The sequence below is a fragment of the Kwoniella europaea genome, chromosome 2 (assembly GCF_036810445.1).
Source record: "Kwoniella europaea PYCC6329 chromosome 2, complete sequence".
In the NCBI taxonomy this organism is placed as follows: Eukaryota; Fungi; Basidiomycota; class Tremellomycetes; order Tremellales; family Cryptococcaceae; genus Kwoniella; species Kwoniella europaea.
In genome coordinates this window covers 1,302,540-1,319,057 of record NC_089488.1, presented here as the reverse complement: position 1 = coordinate 1,319,057, position 16,518 = coordinate 1,302,540, and the positions used below count along the sequence as shown (strand labels likewise).

General features: G+C 45.7%; 7 protein-coding genes across 7 annotated transcripts; 5 read left to right on the top strand and 2 right to left on the bottom strand.

Annotated features, from left to right (window-relative positions):
* Positions 1 to 964: 964 nt before the first annotated feature.
* Positions 965 to 1,988, top strand: V865_006822 (uncharacterized protein; the record flags this gene model as incomplete). Its single annotated transcript, XM_066230579.1, has 4 exons — positions 965 to 1,048; positions 1,115 to 1,238; positions 1,311 to 1,525; positions 1,596 to 1,988. 4 exons carry the CDS (start codon positions 965 to 967, stop codon positions 1,986 to 1,988), a joined length of 816 nt encoding a protein of 271 aa, XP_066086676.1.
* Positions 1,989 to 2,822: 834 nt separating this feature from the next.
* On the top strand, positions 2,823 to 4,212 carry V865_006821 (uncharacterized protein; the record flags this gene model as incomplete). The annotated part of the gene is made up of 9 exons (XM_066230578.1): positions 2,823 to 3,102; positions 3,193 to 3,214; positions 3,273 to 3,306; positions 3,353 to 3,385; positions 3,436 to 3,489; positions 3,544 to 3,709; positions 3,773 to 3,796; positions 3,847 to 3,910; positions 3,990 to 4,212. The coding sequence occupies 9 exons, from the start codon at positions 2,823 to 2,825 to the stop codon at positions 4,210 to 4,212; spliced, it is 900 nt and encodes a 299-aa protein (XP_066086675.1).
* Positions 4,213 to 4,413: 201 nt separating this feature from the next.
* V865_006820 (uncharacterized protein) lies at positions 4,414 to 5,119 on the bottom strand (the record flags this gene model as incomplete). The annotated part of the gene is made up of 4 exons (XM_066230577.1): positions 4,414 to 4,563; positions 4,645 to 4,738; positions 4,813 to 4,903; positions 4,987 to 5,119. The coding sequence occupies 4 exons, from the start codon at positions 5,117 to 5,119 to the stop codon at positions 4,414 to 4,416; spliced, it is 468 nt and encodes a 155-aa protein (XP_066086674.1).
* An 833-nt stretch (positions 5,120 to 5,952) lies between these two features.
* V865_006819 (uncharacterized protein) lies at positions 5,953 to 8,468 on the top strand (the record flags this gene model as incomplete). The annotated part of the gene is made up of 7 exons (XM_066230576.1): positions 5,953 to 6,061; positions 6,145 to 6,488; positions 6,556 to 6,796; positions 6,877 to 7,251; positions 7,328 to 7,547; positions 7,614 to 7,827; positions 7,920 to 8,468. The coding sequence occupies 7 exons, from the start codon at positions 5,953 to 5,955 to the stop codon at positions 8,466 to 8,468; spliced, it is 2,052 nt and encodes a 683-aa protein (XP_066086673.1).
* A 243-nt stretch (positions 8,469 to 8,711) lies between these two features.
* On the bottom strand, positions 8,712 to 10,059 carry V865_006818 (uncharacterized protein; the record flags this gene model as incomplete). The annotated part of the gene is made up of 6 exons (XM_066230575.1): positions 8,712 to 8,884; positions 8,961 to 9,106; positions 9,194 to 9,447; positions 9,537 to 9,639; positions 9,721 to 9,874; positions 9,960 to 10,059. 6 exons carry the CDS (start codon positions 10,057 to 10,059, stop codon positions 8,712 to 8,714), a joined length of 930 nt encoding a protein of 309 aa, XP_066086672.1.
* A 778-nt stretch (positions 10,060 to 10,837) lies between these two features.
* Positions 10,838 to 12,467, top strand: V865_006817 (uncharacterized protein; the record flags this gene model as incomplete). Its single annotated transcript, XM_066230574.1, has 3 exons — positions 10,838 to 11,365; positions 11,492 to 11,817; positions 11,906 to 12,467. The coding sequence occupies 3 exons, from the start codon at positions 10,838 to 10,840 to the stop codon at positions 12,465 to 12,467; spliced, it is 1,416 nt and encodes a 471-aa protein (XP_066086671.1).
* A 542-nt stretch (positions 12,468 to 13,009) lies between these two features.
* V865_006816 (uncharacterized protein) lies at positions 13,010 to 16,319 on the top strand (the record flags this gene model as incomplete). The annotated part of the gene is made up of 17 exons (XM_066230573.1): positions 13,010 to 13,073; positions 13,141 to 13,238; positions 13,303 to 13,353; positions 13,438 to 13,463; positions 13,559 to 13,865; positions 14,021 to 14,146; positions 14,209 to 14,389; positions 14,528 to 14,602; positions 14,680 to 14,743; positions 14,823 to 14,891; positions 15,010 to 15,084; positions 15,247 to 15,426; positions 15,507 to 15,659; positions 15,736 to 15,794; positions 15,867 to 15,951; positions 16,021 to 16,036; positions 16,119 to 16,319. The coding sequence occupies 17 exons, from the start codon at positions 13,010 to 13,012 to the stop codon at positions 16,317 to 16,319; spliced, it is 1,830 nt and encodes a 609-aa protein (XP_066086670.1).
* Between the last annotated feature and the right edge of the window lie 199 nt (positions 16,320 to 16,518).

The following is a 16,518-nucleotide window of genomic DNA, read 5'->3' as shown; positions in this document are numbered from 1 at the left end:
AGATTTTGTCAGTTGAGCAGACCCTCCGGAGCGCTTCCTGGGAATTAGAGATGATTTCCAATTGTCAACTCTCGACTGCTCCGAAGAGTACTTGAGGTAACTTTTGAGAGACACAGATTCTTCCGCTGGCATTCTCATTTCCAAGCACATTACCATGTCGACGAGCTGCAGACTTGCCAAGAAGTCCGGTCGTTTCCGTTCATTCCGCTTATATGGTGAGATCGCAAACGGACATCGGCCGAAGGAAACAGCTGGAGCCCTGGCGTCTATGATAATAAATGTCCAATGCCTGATCAGCATCTGATTGTAGAATGTCATCTGTCGTGCATGTGAAAAGCCCTTTGCCCCGGGAAGACATGAATGCCAGGACTCGTCGTGAGAACATGAATGTCGGGGACGACAATACCGGAAGAACCAAGAATTCTCTTTGCAGAAAAGGGTACGGGTCTTCACCAGAATTACGGCGTCCACGTCGTTCCTGCCATTTTTGTTGGTTTATCTGATAACCTTTTCACAATTTTGGGCACACGCAGAAACAGCCAGAACATCAGCGTCTTGGCATTCTATAAGACTTTTAAGGGAAAAGATCCGAAGAAATTATGGGCCGGTCAAAACACCATGATCCGCCTGAGACAGGCAATCGTTTTTTATCTGATAAGACCGGCCGATTAGAAATCTCTCTGTGGCTTGGACCTGAAATCGACCGAAATACTCTACTTCTCATTAACGTCGTTCTCTGCTTCCTTTGGTTCTCAGGTTGTATGCGATAAATCAGCGACTGGAGTCGCACGAGAGGCACTATTGAGAGCATGGTACCACGCCGGCCGATCCGCTAAAAAGTTCTTTTTCTGGAGAGTAGTGGGCGGAAAAGAAAAAGCGCAGTACATAAGGAGCTCAGAATTGAAGAGGTAGATCGATTATAGTTCCCACCAAACACTTCAGTATACTGATTACCCTCTCCATCATGTTCTCGTCTGCCCTCATTGCTCTATCTGCTGTTTCGCTCGCTCAAGCGACTGCAGTACTACCCCGAGCTGCGTCTATCACTGTTAGTACCTTTCACTTCACCAATAATAACGCTTCAGCTGACTTTGTTTTTGTATCTGGCTTATAGGAATTCTCGACGAGTCCTGTCGAGTTCGTGTACCCACCTCCTAGAAGTGGTTATCTCGCCAGCAACGCAAGCGCCTATCCCTGTGGTGGTAGTCCCCTTGGAGAGCGAACATCGTATCCCTTATGTGAGTATAACAATACTGGAACCGACATCTTCGTCTGGACCTTCGACTGACCATTCTGATGATATCATACAGCTGGTGGAAAAGTCTCTCTTGATATCGATACTCTCGCTTCCAATGTCAACTTGCTCTACTCCAACAATTCGAATCCAAGTACTTTCCACGAGTTCTCCACATTCGCGAACTCTATCCTCGATGTATCGGATGGAGGATGGTGTGGGAATGGTCCCAACTTTGAGGAACTTGGTCTTGCAGCCGGAAGCGATGCCACCCTTCTTGTGATCTACCAAGTGAGCATCATACAAGCTTCCTCCTCGTGTGGGACAGGTCATTGATTGACCACTCGTCGGTTTGTTACAGCTTTACGGCAACAAGACTTACTTCTACCATTGTGCGGACATCTCCCTTGTAGCAGTCAACAGCTACACCGCACCATCCGATCTTACATGTTCCAATTCTTCCGCTGTTTTGGAGACAGCCTCAGGGGAAGATTCGATGGTGCTCAAAGGATCCAATTTCTCTGCTGCCCAACAGGGTGCCGATGGTCAAACGGTCAGTATCGACTTGGCTGCTGCCACTGCTTCTCCTGTAGCTTCCGCATCAGAATCAGGTTCAGCAGCTTCCGCAGCTACTTCAGCAGCTTCATCTGCTGCTGCTAGTGAGTCTGCCAGTTCTGCTGCTGGAATGACGGCCAAGGTGGGAAGTATGGGTCTTGGTGCGGCCGTTTTGGGAGGTCTGGCACTCCTCTTGTAATTGAAACAAATCATATCTGTTTTGCCGATCACTACAGGGACTTCCTTGCCGTTGATTTGGCGTCATCAATAGAATTAGTACCTGGTTTTTGGCCTTTTGGTAACATAGCGAGATGCATTTCCCCCTTGTTATACAGGTGCGCTCCCGTCTGCATTACGTCGACAAATATGAGACGCTTGCGTGTCACGGCAATACTAATGGACATTACAATGGACATTACAAGGATGAAGTTCGGTGAATTGCTTGAAGTCGGGCATACATATATGATACGTGTCCCATTCTTCTTCCTGTTCTTTGAGCTGATCCCTCTCGAGCTTATCCATAGTGGGCAATGATGGTTCGGGCAAGGAGGTATCACCCCTGGGACGGAGAGCGGCCTCCCCTCCTTGTGCCCCGATGCGAGTGGGATGGTGCGGAGGCCAGGGAGGGATACTGTACACTGCCTCCGGATGTTATCTGGCCGTAATCGAGTTACCCGATCTTTAAGCAAGTTATGGGTTAGAATCAGTTACGATACTATTGATTGTCTCGATTGCTATTCTGATACTCACTCTCAATCTCATCCCTGATCGATAGCACTAGCACAAGTCCTCTCGTACTCGTACTGCCTCGTCATACCCCGTCGGCCATGCATGGTCAAGTCAACGTTCTACGCTAGTGTATCGGTATCGGGGAGACGGACCAATCTCGGGCAGGCCGATTGATGTGAGGGTGCAGTACATATATATAGCACATGCATCCATGTACTGCCTTGATCATTTCTCCCCTTCCTCTGTCAATTTAAGAGAACAACCATAACTACGAATAACTTACCTCCTATCGCTGTAATCCATCATGCCCAACCACTCTTTCGGCTCACCACCTCCATTCGGAGATGCTAGTTTCGCAACGATGTTCGGCATCCCGGCAGCCCCAGCGCAAGACCCTCCCATGCTCAACTACAGAGGTCATGCTCTTCACCACACTTTCGATCTTAGAAGCAGAATGAAGATATCCAGAGAGAAGCCTATGATCGGCACTTTCTTCGCTGCTTTCCCTCATCCAGCCTTGGCAAGAATGGTTGGACAGGCTGGGTATGATTATGTCTTATTGGATTGGGAGCATACCCCTTTTAGTAAGTCTTACCTATATGAGAACAGTAGCTGACCGACAGCTCCCGAGACTATTGTGGAGCTCATCAAGAGTATCCAGTACGCTGGTGAAGGTCGTACTGCTGTAGTTGTTCGGTGCGTGAACGTCATCATTGATCTGGTCGTATACGCTGATGTCTTGTCATATATGCAGAGTACCTGTCCTCGATCACCAATACGCTGCTTGGGTTCTAGTGAGTTAGGTTAACATGTCACATCCGCTGATCAAACTAGGACGCTGGTGCATCTGGAATCATCTTCCCACACGTGAGTTGTACCCTTGATATGTCTGGCATTAGCTAACCTATGGGACATAGATTTCTACCGTTGAGCAAGCCCAACAGGCCATCGAAGCATGTCGGTTCCCACCTGTAAGTCTCTGATCCACGGGTCGGAGTGATGGAGTCCCTGATCTTGTACAGTAGGTTGGGAAACGATCTGGACCACCCAATGCCATGCAGTTCGGCTACAACGATGGTGCCCCTAACGGTGGAAGTGTGTTTGAAATATGGGGGAAAGCCGCCATAATCTTGCAAATTGAGGACGAGGAAGGTGCTAAGAACGCTGATGCTCTGGCTGCGTTGGAGGAAGGTGAGTGCTACACCCTCGACTCTTATCGGCAGGCCTAGGTAGATGGGCTAATTACCCTCACAGTCGATGGGCTTATGGTCGGACCTGGTAAGTTTTGCGTTTACTTGGTCGATGTCATGGGATCTGATATTTCACAGGTGACTTGGCGTTGTCGCTTGGTCTTTCTTTCGGGAATATGGCCCAAGATGAGAGGTGGTTATCGTAAGTGCACCTTGTTCCTTCAAATTCAGGTATCTTTCGTCCTGCTCTGTCTCCTAATCTCGTGAGCTTCCTTGACCAGATCTGTCGGTAACATTCTTACTGCCGCCCAAAAGCACAACAAAGCTTCTCTCATGCCCGGTATGACTTCCCATCAAATCGGTGCCAATCTCCAGAATGGCGTTACCATGCTTTGTGCCTCCAATGATTCCATGATCATGGCAATCGGACTCAGGAAAGAACTCGTATCTGCTCATGAACAACTCGACTCTTGGAAGAAAGAGAAACAAACTGCCTCGAAATGAAATGGGAACAATGGCTATAACATAGACCCCTGAGATGACATGAAATCCTGATCAATGACATCGATCCTTTGAGCGGTCCCAGCTGAAACAGAAGCAATAATCACATCACAGAACCCAAAATCGAAAATGTAAAACTGATTATACTGAGTACTGACTGAGCCTTTACATCTATATTGGCCAATCCCTCAGATCACTGATAGTCTATGCGAATTTTTCTGATCTCATTCTAGCCTTCTTGGGATTGTACTGCCTAGCGGCCAATCTTTTTTCTACGGCAGTTCGCTTTCTGATGGTCGAACGCTTGAATGCTCGACTGGGGTTGTTGGCCGTACCACATCCACTGGAGGGAGCCTAGCGGAACATTATATGCAAGTCAGCACACAAGCGCATACGAGATAACGATCTTCTAGACGGATGGAATAGGTCACACACTTGTGCAGGACATGGCGTAGTGTTCACACCGTTGGTGTGATCATTGTTCAAACTTCCATCCTCGTTGTACCAACAGTTCGAGTTGTCGCTATATCTATTCTCGAGGACGCACAGAGTGAGCATTTGCCTCGTTTTACTTCAACTTGGGAAAAGGAAAGCTATCCTCACTGGCATGTGTAGAAATGATAAGAGGAGTAACGATCTTGATAGTATCCCTTGCTTGTGAAAGTTGCGGTACCTCGAGTTGCTGGACATTCGGCTATATTGTTATTATATCATGCCAATACGTGATATCAGCATTCGATATCCAACTACAAGCGTAAAAGGTTGTCAGCGACTCACAGAAACATGTCATACCCATTGACTGGAAAGTTCGCGGAGCGAGTTGAGTTTCGGTTGGAGTAGAAGCAGCGACTTCTCCGCTCCATAGGCTCAATGTTGAGAGTAGGCCCAAAAGAACGATGTTTCGCATCATTATAGTGGTATTGTGAGGCTCAAAGTGACAAGTACGAGAAGTGAATATGTATGGATGATCGTATGATTCTTCTTGTAAAGATGAATGAGGATACATAACAAAATCGAACTCTTGATTTGTGTTTGCACTTGTATATATACGTTGGTTGTGCATGTATGGACAACTCGGGTCTTGTTTACATATCACCAATATAATCCCTGCCAGTTTATGTTGAGGATTTACAGCATGCTGTTATCCGCTCGCAAAGGTCATGTACGCCTCAAAAACTCTACATTTGAGGCAGATCCATCAGATGTCCATCGCAAACATATTGTGCAGAGTGACATACCATACTCCAATAGCTTATCAGCCGGTATCGTACCTGATTATCTTTCTGTTCCAAATTGGTGCCCGACCTCCCCTTCATTGGGGGCATTGCACCCAAGACATGGGATAGGACAGTGTGTTGTTACCCATAGTGCCGTTTTCCTGTTTCACTGCGGATCAACCGCGTTCATGTCTATTTGACGAAGTGCCGTAAAAGATGGGAATCACAACATGCCCTGAAGAACCGATTTCAAGAAGGTTGGTCCTTCGAACCGACTTGGCGGATTCCAATGCCGTAATTAAGTCGCCAACGGTACTCCAAGACAGAACCTTGACTGAGACGCGATCTCGGCTTCAGACTAAGATATCAACATCAACAAAAAAGCAAGTCGCGTCGAGCGATGATAGTGAGTCGTCGATGCGAAGACATCGTAACGATCATAAGCTATATTTGACTAATCAGAGAGAATGACGCATCCATCAAATTATCATTCTGCCGCTAGGAGAGCATCACCGAAGACACCAACATGACGAAAACGCGGGTACAGGATTCTCTGCGTGCGCAGGCGGCAGGCTTGCTGTGTTCGTACACAATATATGGGTATCTCCAAGAGAAGATCATGTCAGGAACATACGGTTAGTCCTTGTCAGGTGCTTTTGAAGTCCGTCAAGGTTGGATGTTTGGAGATTTTACTGACCCACAGTATGATGATCTGCAGGTGATCACAGGTTCAGATCCACAGTGATTCTAGTAGCTTTTAATCGAATAGCTGGAATTCTCGTAGCGATCTATCTTCAATCGCACGTACTGAAGAACTCTATCAAACCTCGACATCCACTCTATGCTTACGCATCTGTATCGCTCTCCAACTTCCTTTCTACCCTGTGTCAGTACGAAGCTCTCAAATATGTTAATTTCACCACTCAGACTCTCGGTAAATGCTCAAAGATGGTTCCTGTCTTGCTGCTTGGGGTATTGGTATACGGAAAAAGATACAGATGGAGGAATTATGCTGCTGTGTTATTGGTCACGATAGGCACGTCTCTGTACATGCTCACTACGGTAAGTCGTGTTACTCCTCAGCTCGGACAAAAGGGGATGCTGAATGTTACCGGCATTGTCTCCTCAGAATATCAAGTCATCCAAAACGAGATTCTCTACCGCTCGAGGTATTGGGCTTTTAGTCGGATACCTCTTATTCGATGCGCTCGCCAGTACCACCGAAGCCAAATTGTTTCAGAAGGGACACGGAAGATCTAGACAAAAGGACAGGTCATCGAGACATTTGAAGGGAGAATCGTCCAGGGATGAGATGGTTTATGATCAAATGTTATGGACGAACATATGCTCGCTGGTCATATCTGGACTAGGTATGTCGACGGCCTACTTGATATAGCTGTTTTTTTCCCGTAGAATGAAAAGACCTGATCGAATTTGAACCCATGCTCAGTCATCATGACCGACAAGAAACAGTCCCTCCAGGGCTTCCTCCAGATAGCTCTCTCCCCATCTGGTCCTCGACTCTTATTCGATATCGCCCTCCTATCCCTATCAGCCTCCATAGGCCTCATCTTTCTCCTAACGATCATTGCCACTTTTGGAGCTCTGACGTGCAGTACACTAATGACTAGTCGACAATTCTTGTCCATCGTCCTGAATGGTGTAGCCTTCAGAAATGGGAAGAATGTCGGGAGTCTGGGGTGGATCGGAATAGGATACGTTGCTAGTGGTGTACGGCTGGAATTGTCAAACAAAAAGAGAATCCAGGAGGAAAAGAATAGTCCGCCCTTATCGCCTACCAAGCAAGGTAAAACGAACACGGCCAGTGAGTTGCAATAGAGAGATCTAATGGGATTCGTATCTGACTTTTGATGATGCTGGATGCTGATCTGAATCGCCAGGTATTGAAACCATTGCCCGATACTTGTTCTTACCTATCATTGGAGGTATGATCGCTCATCTCCTGGCAGTAACCCTCATACCGAATCAAGTCTCCAGCAAAACCGACTCTTCGGAGCTGTTTCCTACTAGCTCGTCGTTCTTTTATGGCAATCAGACTTATTCGAGGTCGGATATTCAGAAATTAAGCATAAGCACTAGTTGTCCCGAACCTCCGAAGCGGTGAGCATCTCTTTCTCAGCTTACCAAGCTCTAGAAGTTAAATACTTACATTATTGATTTTCATAGGTCCTTTTATCCCCTCAAAATATCTAGGACGGCCCTTGCCAGCTTCCCCCGATCTGGAAATACCTTTACTCGAGAGTTGGTAGAGCACAGTACAGGCTACTATACTGTCGATGTCTTCTGTAAATCACCTCATTGGTATCGATCTCATCAGAAATACTTTGAGGAAGCTTGTACACATCCCGAGAACAATTTCTTAATCAAGACTCATGCACCGGTTAGTAAAAACATGACTATTGCTATCATTCCTTTCGCTCCATCAAGTGGCTAGACTGACTCTTGATTCTGTTGGTGTCTTGTCTCCTGCAGGAATTTACATCATACGGTGATGACAATTCCGAGTGGTCCCCTCAAGTAGAAGAGTTTGAACGAGTCGTCCAAGTCGTACGTAATCCTCTAGATTCATTATGGAGTTTCTGGCATTTCCTACGAAACGACTTGAACCACACTTCTCGATCGGATGGGATCGACGTATTGGGTCTACATCATCTATCTGAATTGGACCTGATGGCCAATGCTTGGGTTCAACATACGGATTTTTGGATGAATTTGGACAAACCTAAAGTAATGGTTCGATATGAGGATTTCAGAGGACCCGATCAGATCCAACATCTAGCTCGAGTACTAAAACTCCTTCTCCCCCCTGGGGAATTACCAAGTATAGAGAGATTGGTATGTGCGGATGATGATAGGAAAGTAGCTTATCAATCCAGAAAGGCCAAAGCTTTTTACTCTTGGGATCATTATGAACCTGAAGTCAGAGATCATATATTGGATGTGGTCAAGGGACCTTGGTGTAGATTGGGTTTCGAAGAGATGTTGAGGGAACAAAGAGGTATAAAAGGTGTGAAATGTTGATATATGATGATCTGAGCACTTCTTGTATCACTGTGTATATTATGTTATACAAATTACATGCGATTCTCATTGTTGTGATTATACTACTGTCATTGCTGAAAATGAAGGGAAAACAACTCTATTGTGTATAAGACTTAAAATATATATAAGGCAGCCGTAAGATATCTATCTATCACTGTTCAAGCATGGATTCTTCAACTCCGCTCTGGTGGTTCCATATTAGGTGGTAGAGGGATGACAGTTCTAGTGGTACCCTCGCCAACTCTTCTTTCTGGGTAAGAGATATCCAGGGTGGATAAAGTTGTATATACCGACGGCGATCAACATCATCAATGCGTCGAGGATGTTCTGATACATCTCCGTGGTCATAAGGTGACCGGTCCATCCTTGGGTCAACTCGATAGATCGGTAGATACCTGTAAGCGGTTCAAGAATGTCAGCACCCAATCGCAATGCTTTTGGCTGTTGGAAGAAGGTATTCATCAAACTCACCTCTAATCAAGATCATCGTACTGCTGATTCCAACACCAATCAACAATATCCACCAAGCTCTGATATGTTCATGTTCGTTGTGTTGATTTTGTTTTTGAGCTTCGAGATCATCTTCAGTCTTGTTCACATTCACATCGACTCCAACTCTTGTATCATCCGATTCGGTATGTGTCAAAGTACCTTGACTGTCCTTTCGACCCTTTTCATTCTGATGTTGTTGTTGTTTCTGAGACTTCTTGACTGCGTTGTTTTCTATTTGTCTGAGTCGGAACGCATAAGGTTTCTCACTTGTTGCACGTAGTAGGAAATCTACACCAAGACCGATGAAGATACCCATAGAAACTAGTTGGAAGATGATACCTGCCACCATGATGTTGGTGGCTGATTGAGTGGGAGCGCCTTCTGCTGCCGAGGAAGATGCTTTACCACCTCCGATAGCTTGGAGGACCAGTGAGATGATGTCGGCGGTGATGAATGTAGCGAAGTACTATTCGAGCGAGATGGAGAGTCAGGATGTGTCCTGACAAAAACATTCCCTGTTGAACACAGAGAGATGAATGAGGTAACTACACTCACATATTTAGGTCTCAATAATGAATATTGAGGACCCAATCGGTTGATCGCCATTCCCAATACGACGTAATCATACGCGGAGAAGAAGACAGGTGCCATGATGAGACTGATTGATTCATCGGTAAAATAAGTCAGCTCGTATGCACTGGGTCGTATCGAGGTCCGAGTCATTGCGGATTATACTTACGTTGAGATTTGCATCAAAAATGGGGTTAATAGGGTGACATTCTGCGAAGACCAATATCTTCCTGACCAACCAAGAACTTCAACCAAGGCACCTAAAACCAAGGTTGGGTAGATGATCCAGTATTTATATCGGAAGGCTTGGTACGAATGGACAGCTGTAAGTGATGTGCCGCAAAACATAAGTATCTGTATCCTTGTTACGGCTAAGTCAAAAAAGAAAGGATAGAGAAGAATGTTCACCTGCTGATACGGAAAACAAGACTATGAAAGCCAGACACCATGCTGCAGATGGTGTGTATCCGTAGTTAGAGCCATCGGTATGGTTATCGTCTGAGGCCATGATGATTGAAATAGTATACGACTTTGCAGACTGAGGGATTCAGAGTTGAAATGAGAGTTATGTTTAACTCGGATCTCGTCGTCGAGTATTATATCTGATAGTGAAAAAGTAGGAGAGGAGGGATCATGGAAGCCCAAGGCAAAGTGTCTTATATACCTTTCTCAACGTGTATTCATTCTCATCGTTGGAGTGCAAAGGTAATCCTCAGAAGACACAGCATTGAATGGCGGTCATATTGATTCTCACCCCGTCTTTTCTTGTCCTTAGTCTGTTATTCAAAGTATACTCGTACTTGTTCCTGATTGACTCATTGCATTCGTCATGGATCAAGGGATCTATAACCTTAACCCCGTCGATTGACCCAATCGTCCACCATCGGGAAAGTCATGTCTCTTGTTGCTTGGCTATTTTCGGGGATGACACGCGATACGAGATCTGGACTCGGAAGGTATCCGCCGGGAGGACTTGGAGGTGAGATGTACTGTACATAAGTATAGCTGGTCTGACCTCATCGATCGAGTGGGATAGATGGGATAAGATGGTCATGCGGGGTTCGATGACCGCCATTGCTGACATTAGAGGCAGTCAAGCACAAAGGGAGGTAGGTCACCTCCACGTGGGGTAAAGAAGTACCACCGTGGGAAAACGTAAGTATAGGGTATCGGATGATGACCGTCGGATGGTTTCTCATTGGTGATCATCCATTCCATTTCATCCGATCCCATCGCCTTTCATCCTAGGTCTACCTACAGCCATACTCCTGCGGCTGTCATCCAGCATGCCTCCCAGACAGTCAAATCCCCCGGTGGCGAGACCACTGAAGGACGCGTCCGTTCATCATCCATTGACTGTCATTGAATCAGCGTCCAACTCGACTTCTCCCCATTTCACTTCCCTCAGGCGGACTACCCGATCCACCACGACATCCAATGGTGAATCAAGCAAAAGAAGCATATTGGACATTGGTAAATATCAATATGTACCTTCCACACCACCGAGGAAGAGATCAAAGGTTGAAATCAAGGTAGAAGATGTGGAGGATACGATAAATGCATCCACGCCACAATCAAACGCTAGATCATTAGTCACAGTGGAAACAGTCGATACCAAACCGTCAATCAGTCCGAAAACTCCCAAATCGACGAAGAAACCCCTCCCACAATTGTCTTTGATCAAGCCTCATCCACCTCCACCACACTGGGAGGAGCAGTATAGGCTGATAGAGGAAATGAGAAAGAATATAGTCGCTCCGGTGGATACGATGGGATGTGAGAGGCCTAGGACTATAGTGGATAATGATCCGAAGGTGGGTAGCTATGCCTTTACACGACTCAATAGGATGTTGCGTAGTACTCTCGCCGTGATTCTCAATCAAATATTGATTTTGAGTCAGAAAGACTTGGAATCTGATACGTTTTGTTCTTTGTTACAGACCCTCCGATTTCACATTCTCATCTCCCTAATGCTCTCTTCACAGACCAAAGATCCCGTTACATCAGCAGCAGTCACGACGCTACACGAGACGCTTCCCGGTGGTCTCACTGCCCAATCACTCGCCGATGCCAGTACTGAGCTAATACAGCAGTGTATCAACAAAGTGGGATTTTGGAGGAGAAAGGCAGATTATATCAAAGATGCGGCTATTCACCTACTGGAAAAGGAGGATGGTGACGTACCGAAGACGCTCGAAGGGTTATGTGAGCTGAAAGGAGTAGGACCGAAGATGGCTTTTCTGGCTTTGCAATGTGCTTGGGATATGTGAGTGATCGAATTCTCGTTACGATTAAAACATTTTTGTGAGAGATTATAAATTAGTCTGGAGCTGATACTGTTCATTATACATCAGTAACGCCGGGATAGGGGTGGATGTCCACGTTCATCGAATAACCAACCGACTCAAATGGCATAAACCCCCTACAACCACTCCGGAAGGTACGCGATTAAATCTACAATCGTGGCTACCCCCTCAGCTGCATAAACCTATTAATCCGTTGTTGGTGGGGTTCGGCCAGATCATCTGCTTGCCTGTCGGACCGAGGTGCGATGTGTGCTTGTTAGGTCAACGGAAACTGTGTCCTAGTAGGATCACTAATGTCAAGAGTGAGGGAAGGAAGGAAGTGGTTTTCATCAAGAATGAAGGACAAGAAGCCAAAATTGAGATTGGTTATGAAAGTCAGATACCACCTGTAGATGCTGAAGCGGGATTGATTAGGATAAAGGACGAACCTTCACCTCCTCCATCATCCTTTTCAGTTGTAGGCTTAAGGGATGGGGTGAAGATGGAGAGAGACCAGGACTTAGAGACAATCGTACAAGAACCTGGGATGAAGAAGGTTGATGAGGTGCTTGAGATATTAGATAGAGTTGATGGAGCGAAAGATGTCGATGGGGAACCCCTTGGTACATGATATGATGTCACCTAGGGGCGAGAGAACTGTGTCAACAAATACAAGTGAGCTAGTCTTTTAGAACGGGAACCATTTACCTTTGTGAGTCAAGGAGGTGAAGCAAGAAAGGATGACCTTTCCCTCTGTGTAAGGGATATGCTGGGTTGCGATGGTATGACGGGGGAATAGCAACCCTTTGGTTACCATATATTCGCGTGCATCGTTGTAGCTGTGTAACTATACCACTTCCAATCACATATAGTTGTATACATTTCCATACTTGTCTATCTTGTCTCCCTGCATATGCTCTCTTAGACATTTGGCCCTTCTACTCCATTATTTGAGCTGCTGTTCAAATGTTCAAATCGTTACGTCATCACATCATCCATTCCATTGTTTACACCTTCACTATCCATCTACAGCCTACCAGATATTGTCTCTTAAGTTATATTATCATACAGCATTTGCATATGCATACATCATAGATCCAGACCAGACCAGATAACCACCAGCTGTCGAAGAAAGGTCATCATCTGAAGTCCCAATCGAATTCTCGACCCAATATGGCTTCCCTTCAAGCGCAGCCTCACGCATCTTCGTCCACGACTCCACCCAAGAAACTGAACAGTATGGATCGATCTCTCTCCTCGGAAGGCTGACATCAGCATAAGCTGACCATATTGACTCCATTTAGGCTGTGATGCATGTAGATCACGTAAGATCAGATGCGATCGTATCATATCGAATGAACCTAGTTGTGTCATCGATCCCACTATACCTCCTCCTTGTAGGGTGAGTCTTCATCTCGTGGGCTTTCAGTAGATGTCACTGACCAAGTTGCGGCCGGCCGATGTAGCAATGCGGCAATCTAGGTATAGAATGTACGACCACTTGGAGACCTAAGAGGGTGAGTGTCATCGCACGAGGGTCACCGAACTTCCAATATCTCGCTTCGATGCCGTTGCTGATCTTTCCATTTTATAATGACCAGCGTGGACCTCCAAGTGAATATCTAAAGTATGTCCCATATCTCTCTTTCTCTTTTCTCTGTATTATTAGTACCTTCTCTAGCTCATTGTTTTTGAGACAACATATGACTGATTCTTTCTTAGAAAACGACTAGCAGCGACAAACGGCTCCATCAATTCCATCCAATCACCCTCCATGTCAATTGAAAACCTGACTTCTTCTCCTTCTTCCTCTCACTCCCATCCTCACGTTATACATGCCAATGGACATACACATAACCAAGAAGAACTCGATCGTACGCCTAAAGCCATACCTCATAACCTGTTGTCTCCCATATCACCTCAATCGATCTACGTGAATTATCAACAACATCAATCTCAATTCGGTTCTTTGGATAATGTCATTCCTAGAGATGTAGCTGGTTATGTCTTTTCATTGTTTTTCGATTATGTGAGTTCCAAGTATGACGGGGTTCAATCCCCCTTCTCCATGCTGAATCAAGATGGAATACGACGAATTGATCATAGAGTGGTGGTCTCGGCAGTCCATCACCATGTAAAAGTCTATTGGCTGATCATATAGGTTGTGCTCTATACTCAACTCAGGTACATCCCCTCACACCTTGTCTGCATCGCCCGACATTCTTGATGGAAGTTGAAACGAGGAGAGACGAGAAAAACCCAGTATTTTTAGCTCTGGTATTGAGTGTATTGGCATCTGCGATGGTACAGGTTAGTCTTTCCACATTTCATTAACCAAGGCAGTCCTCATTAATGTGTATCATCTTCAATAGATACCTAAAGCTCTTCTCCCGCCCATCAACAATATCCCCGCGCGTGAGATGGCAGATCGATGTTATCAGGTCTCACGTTTAGTCTCCTTGAACGCCTATGATCCACCAACAATAGAAATGGTAATCACTAGATTCCTTGATGCGGTGTATCATCTGATTTCTGGGCGACTGGGTGCACAAGGTATGTCGGGCACACAGATCCCTCTCTCTATCCCCAGATTCTGGATAATATATCCGGCGCAGGATATATAGCACCTCGATTGAGCTTCATTACTAATCATGAATCGCACCGACTGATCATCTTTGTTGTTATCTCCAGCGGCTAGCCTGGGTGAGGCTGTACAACTTGGTACGGTCTTAGGGATACATAGGGAATCAAGTTATGTGGGCTTAGGTGAGCATGGCTACATCATCATGTGGATAGGTGTTCCCTGACAGTCCGAGCTGCTCGTGTATAACTCATCCCATCAGATCCTATAAGCACCGAAGTCAGACGAAGGATGTTTGGGTTGTTATTCACCTCGGATAAATCTGCGTGAGTCAAGCATCCCGAATGTAGTCCTTTGTATCAGGCATACATAATGAACTCATACTGATTTTCTACGTCTGAGTAGCGCTTGTCTGAGGGATAGACCGATATTCTTGGCTACGGAAGAATGCGATACCATGATGCCTAGGGAAGTGTAAGTGTGATCAATACATTCAACTGTATAGTTGTCAAGATACATATGCTACATCGCACTCATGGTATCCCATGAGACCGTCCATTGGCCTTTGACTGACATCATCTCGCTGCGTTAGTGACGATGACTATATAACCCGGACTGAATACCTCGAGTTCCCACCTCATGCGACATCCACGATCGCTGGTTTCAAGTGAGTGGAATTTAAGAGCTCGACTTCTGGATCTATACTAACGAATTTTGTCCGCATACAGTATCGCTACCAAGATATTCAAGTAAGTGTCATCGACATGCCTTATCTTTCCCCGCTCATAGCCCAATGTGCAACATTGAGCTGATGATTCGGACCTCGCAGGATCATAGGTGACGCCATCGTCTTACGCCGTACGGTCCGACGAGGAATACCTTTGACACCCGAGGCCATCTTAGCCTATCTGCGACGTATAGAAACTATATCGGACGATCTGAAAGCTGTCCTGAAAGACATCCCCTCTGCTTTGAGGCTCAACGAAACTCCCGCTCCGTTCGATATCCCGTGAGTCTTTCCGTAACCTTATCAGACGACTTGCCGTCAAATTTCCAGCTAATATGATCCGCCTTGTTTTGATTGTCTAGGGAGACAAGCCAAGAATGGGGACAAGATATCTTAGCTCAACTGGACGTATATTTCACACAGGCTTATCAGACGCGGTCTATCGCTAAAGAGTCTTTCCTGGTGCTCAAGGGGAATATATATGTTACTCATGCTTTGGCAAGATATGTCCTATTGTAAGTTATGCTCGGCTTCGTATTGATGATGGCTCATCGGGCTAATGTTGGTTCAACTTTGTCATGGTTAAATCAGAAAATGTAGGGATGAGATTGTGGAGCAAGCTAACCCAGACGGGGGTGTGACCGTGTCAGGTGAGTTGTCTGCCCCAAACCCTGCTACCCATTGACCGGTGCCGACATGGGCTGATCTCGAACAATATGCAGTCACAGCTAGGATGGTCTCGATATTCACAAATCGACAAGACAAGTATGAGGCCATGGTACTGGATCTATTAAAAGCATTGCATAGGTGAGTGAACTGTTGGTCCGAGCATGATACGAACACTGGCTAATTCAACTTTGTGTCTTGATTTCGCAGTATACCTATCCAGAATGTGAGTGATTTAGTTACGTATCCTTCGCTCGCCTGATGGCTATAGGGTGATCCAAATTGACACCTTCGTTACCTTTGTATAGCTCGCTGTGAACGGTCCGTCACTGGTCAACAAGGTTCGATATGTTGCCGTAGCTCTACTTGATGCTCTGGACGCCAGGAATCCAGTCAGTCCAGAGGGTGCTTACCTGTTGGATTTCTTGGGTATACTATCGGAGATTGAACAGGTGAGTGTCTTGTCTCAAATATTTACCATTTTATCTTACCGCGTTTACATCTACTGATATGTCTATGCCTTCTGCTAGACGCTGTGATGATCTAGGTGTATTGTAAAAGGCTACTTGGTAATGCTTATATAACGCACAATGCATCTAGCATCGTATTCATCACATTCAGGTAAAAGTCCGTGATATCTTGGATGAAATGAATCTGAGTGTCCTGGTATAAAGGGGATGATGGGTATATCTTTAGCAACTGAATTAC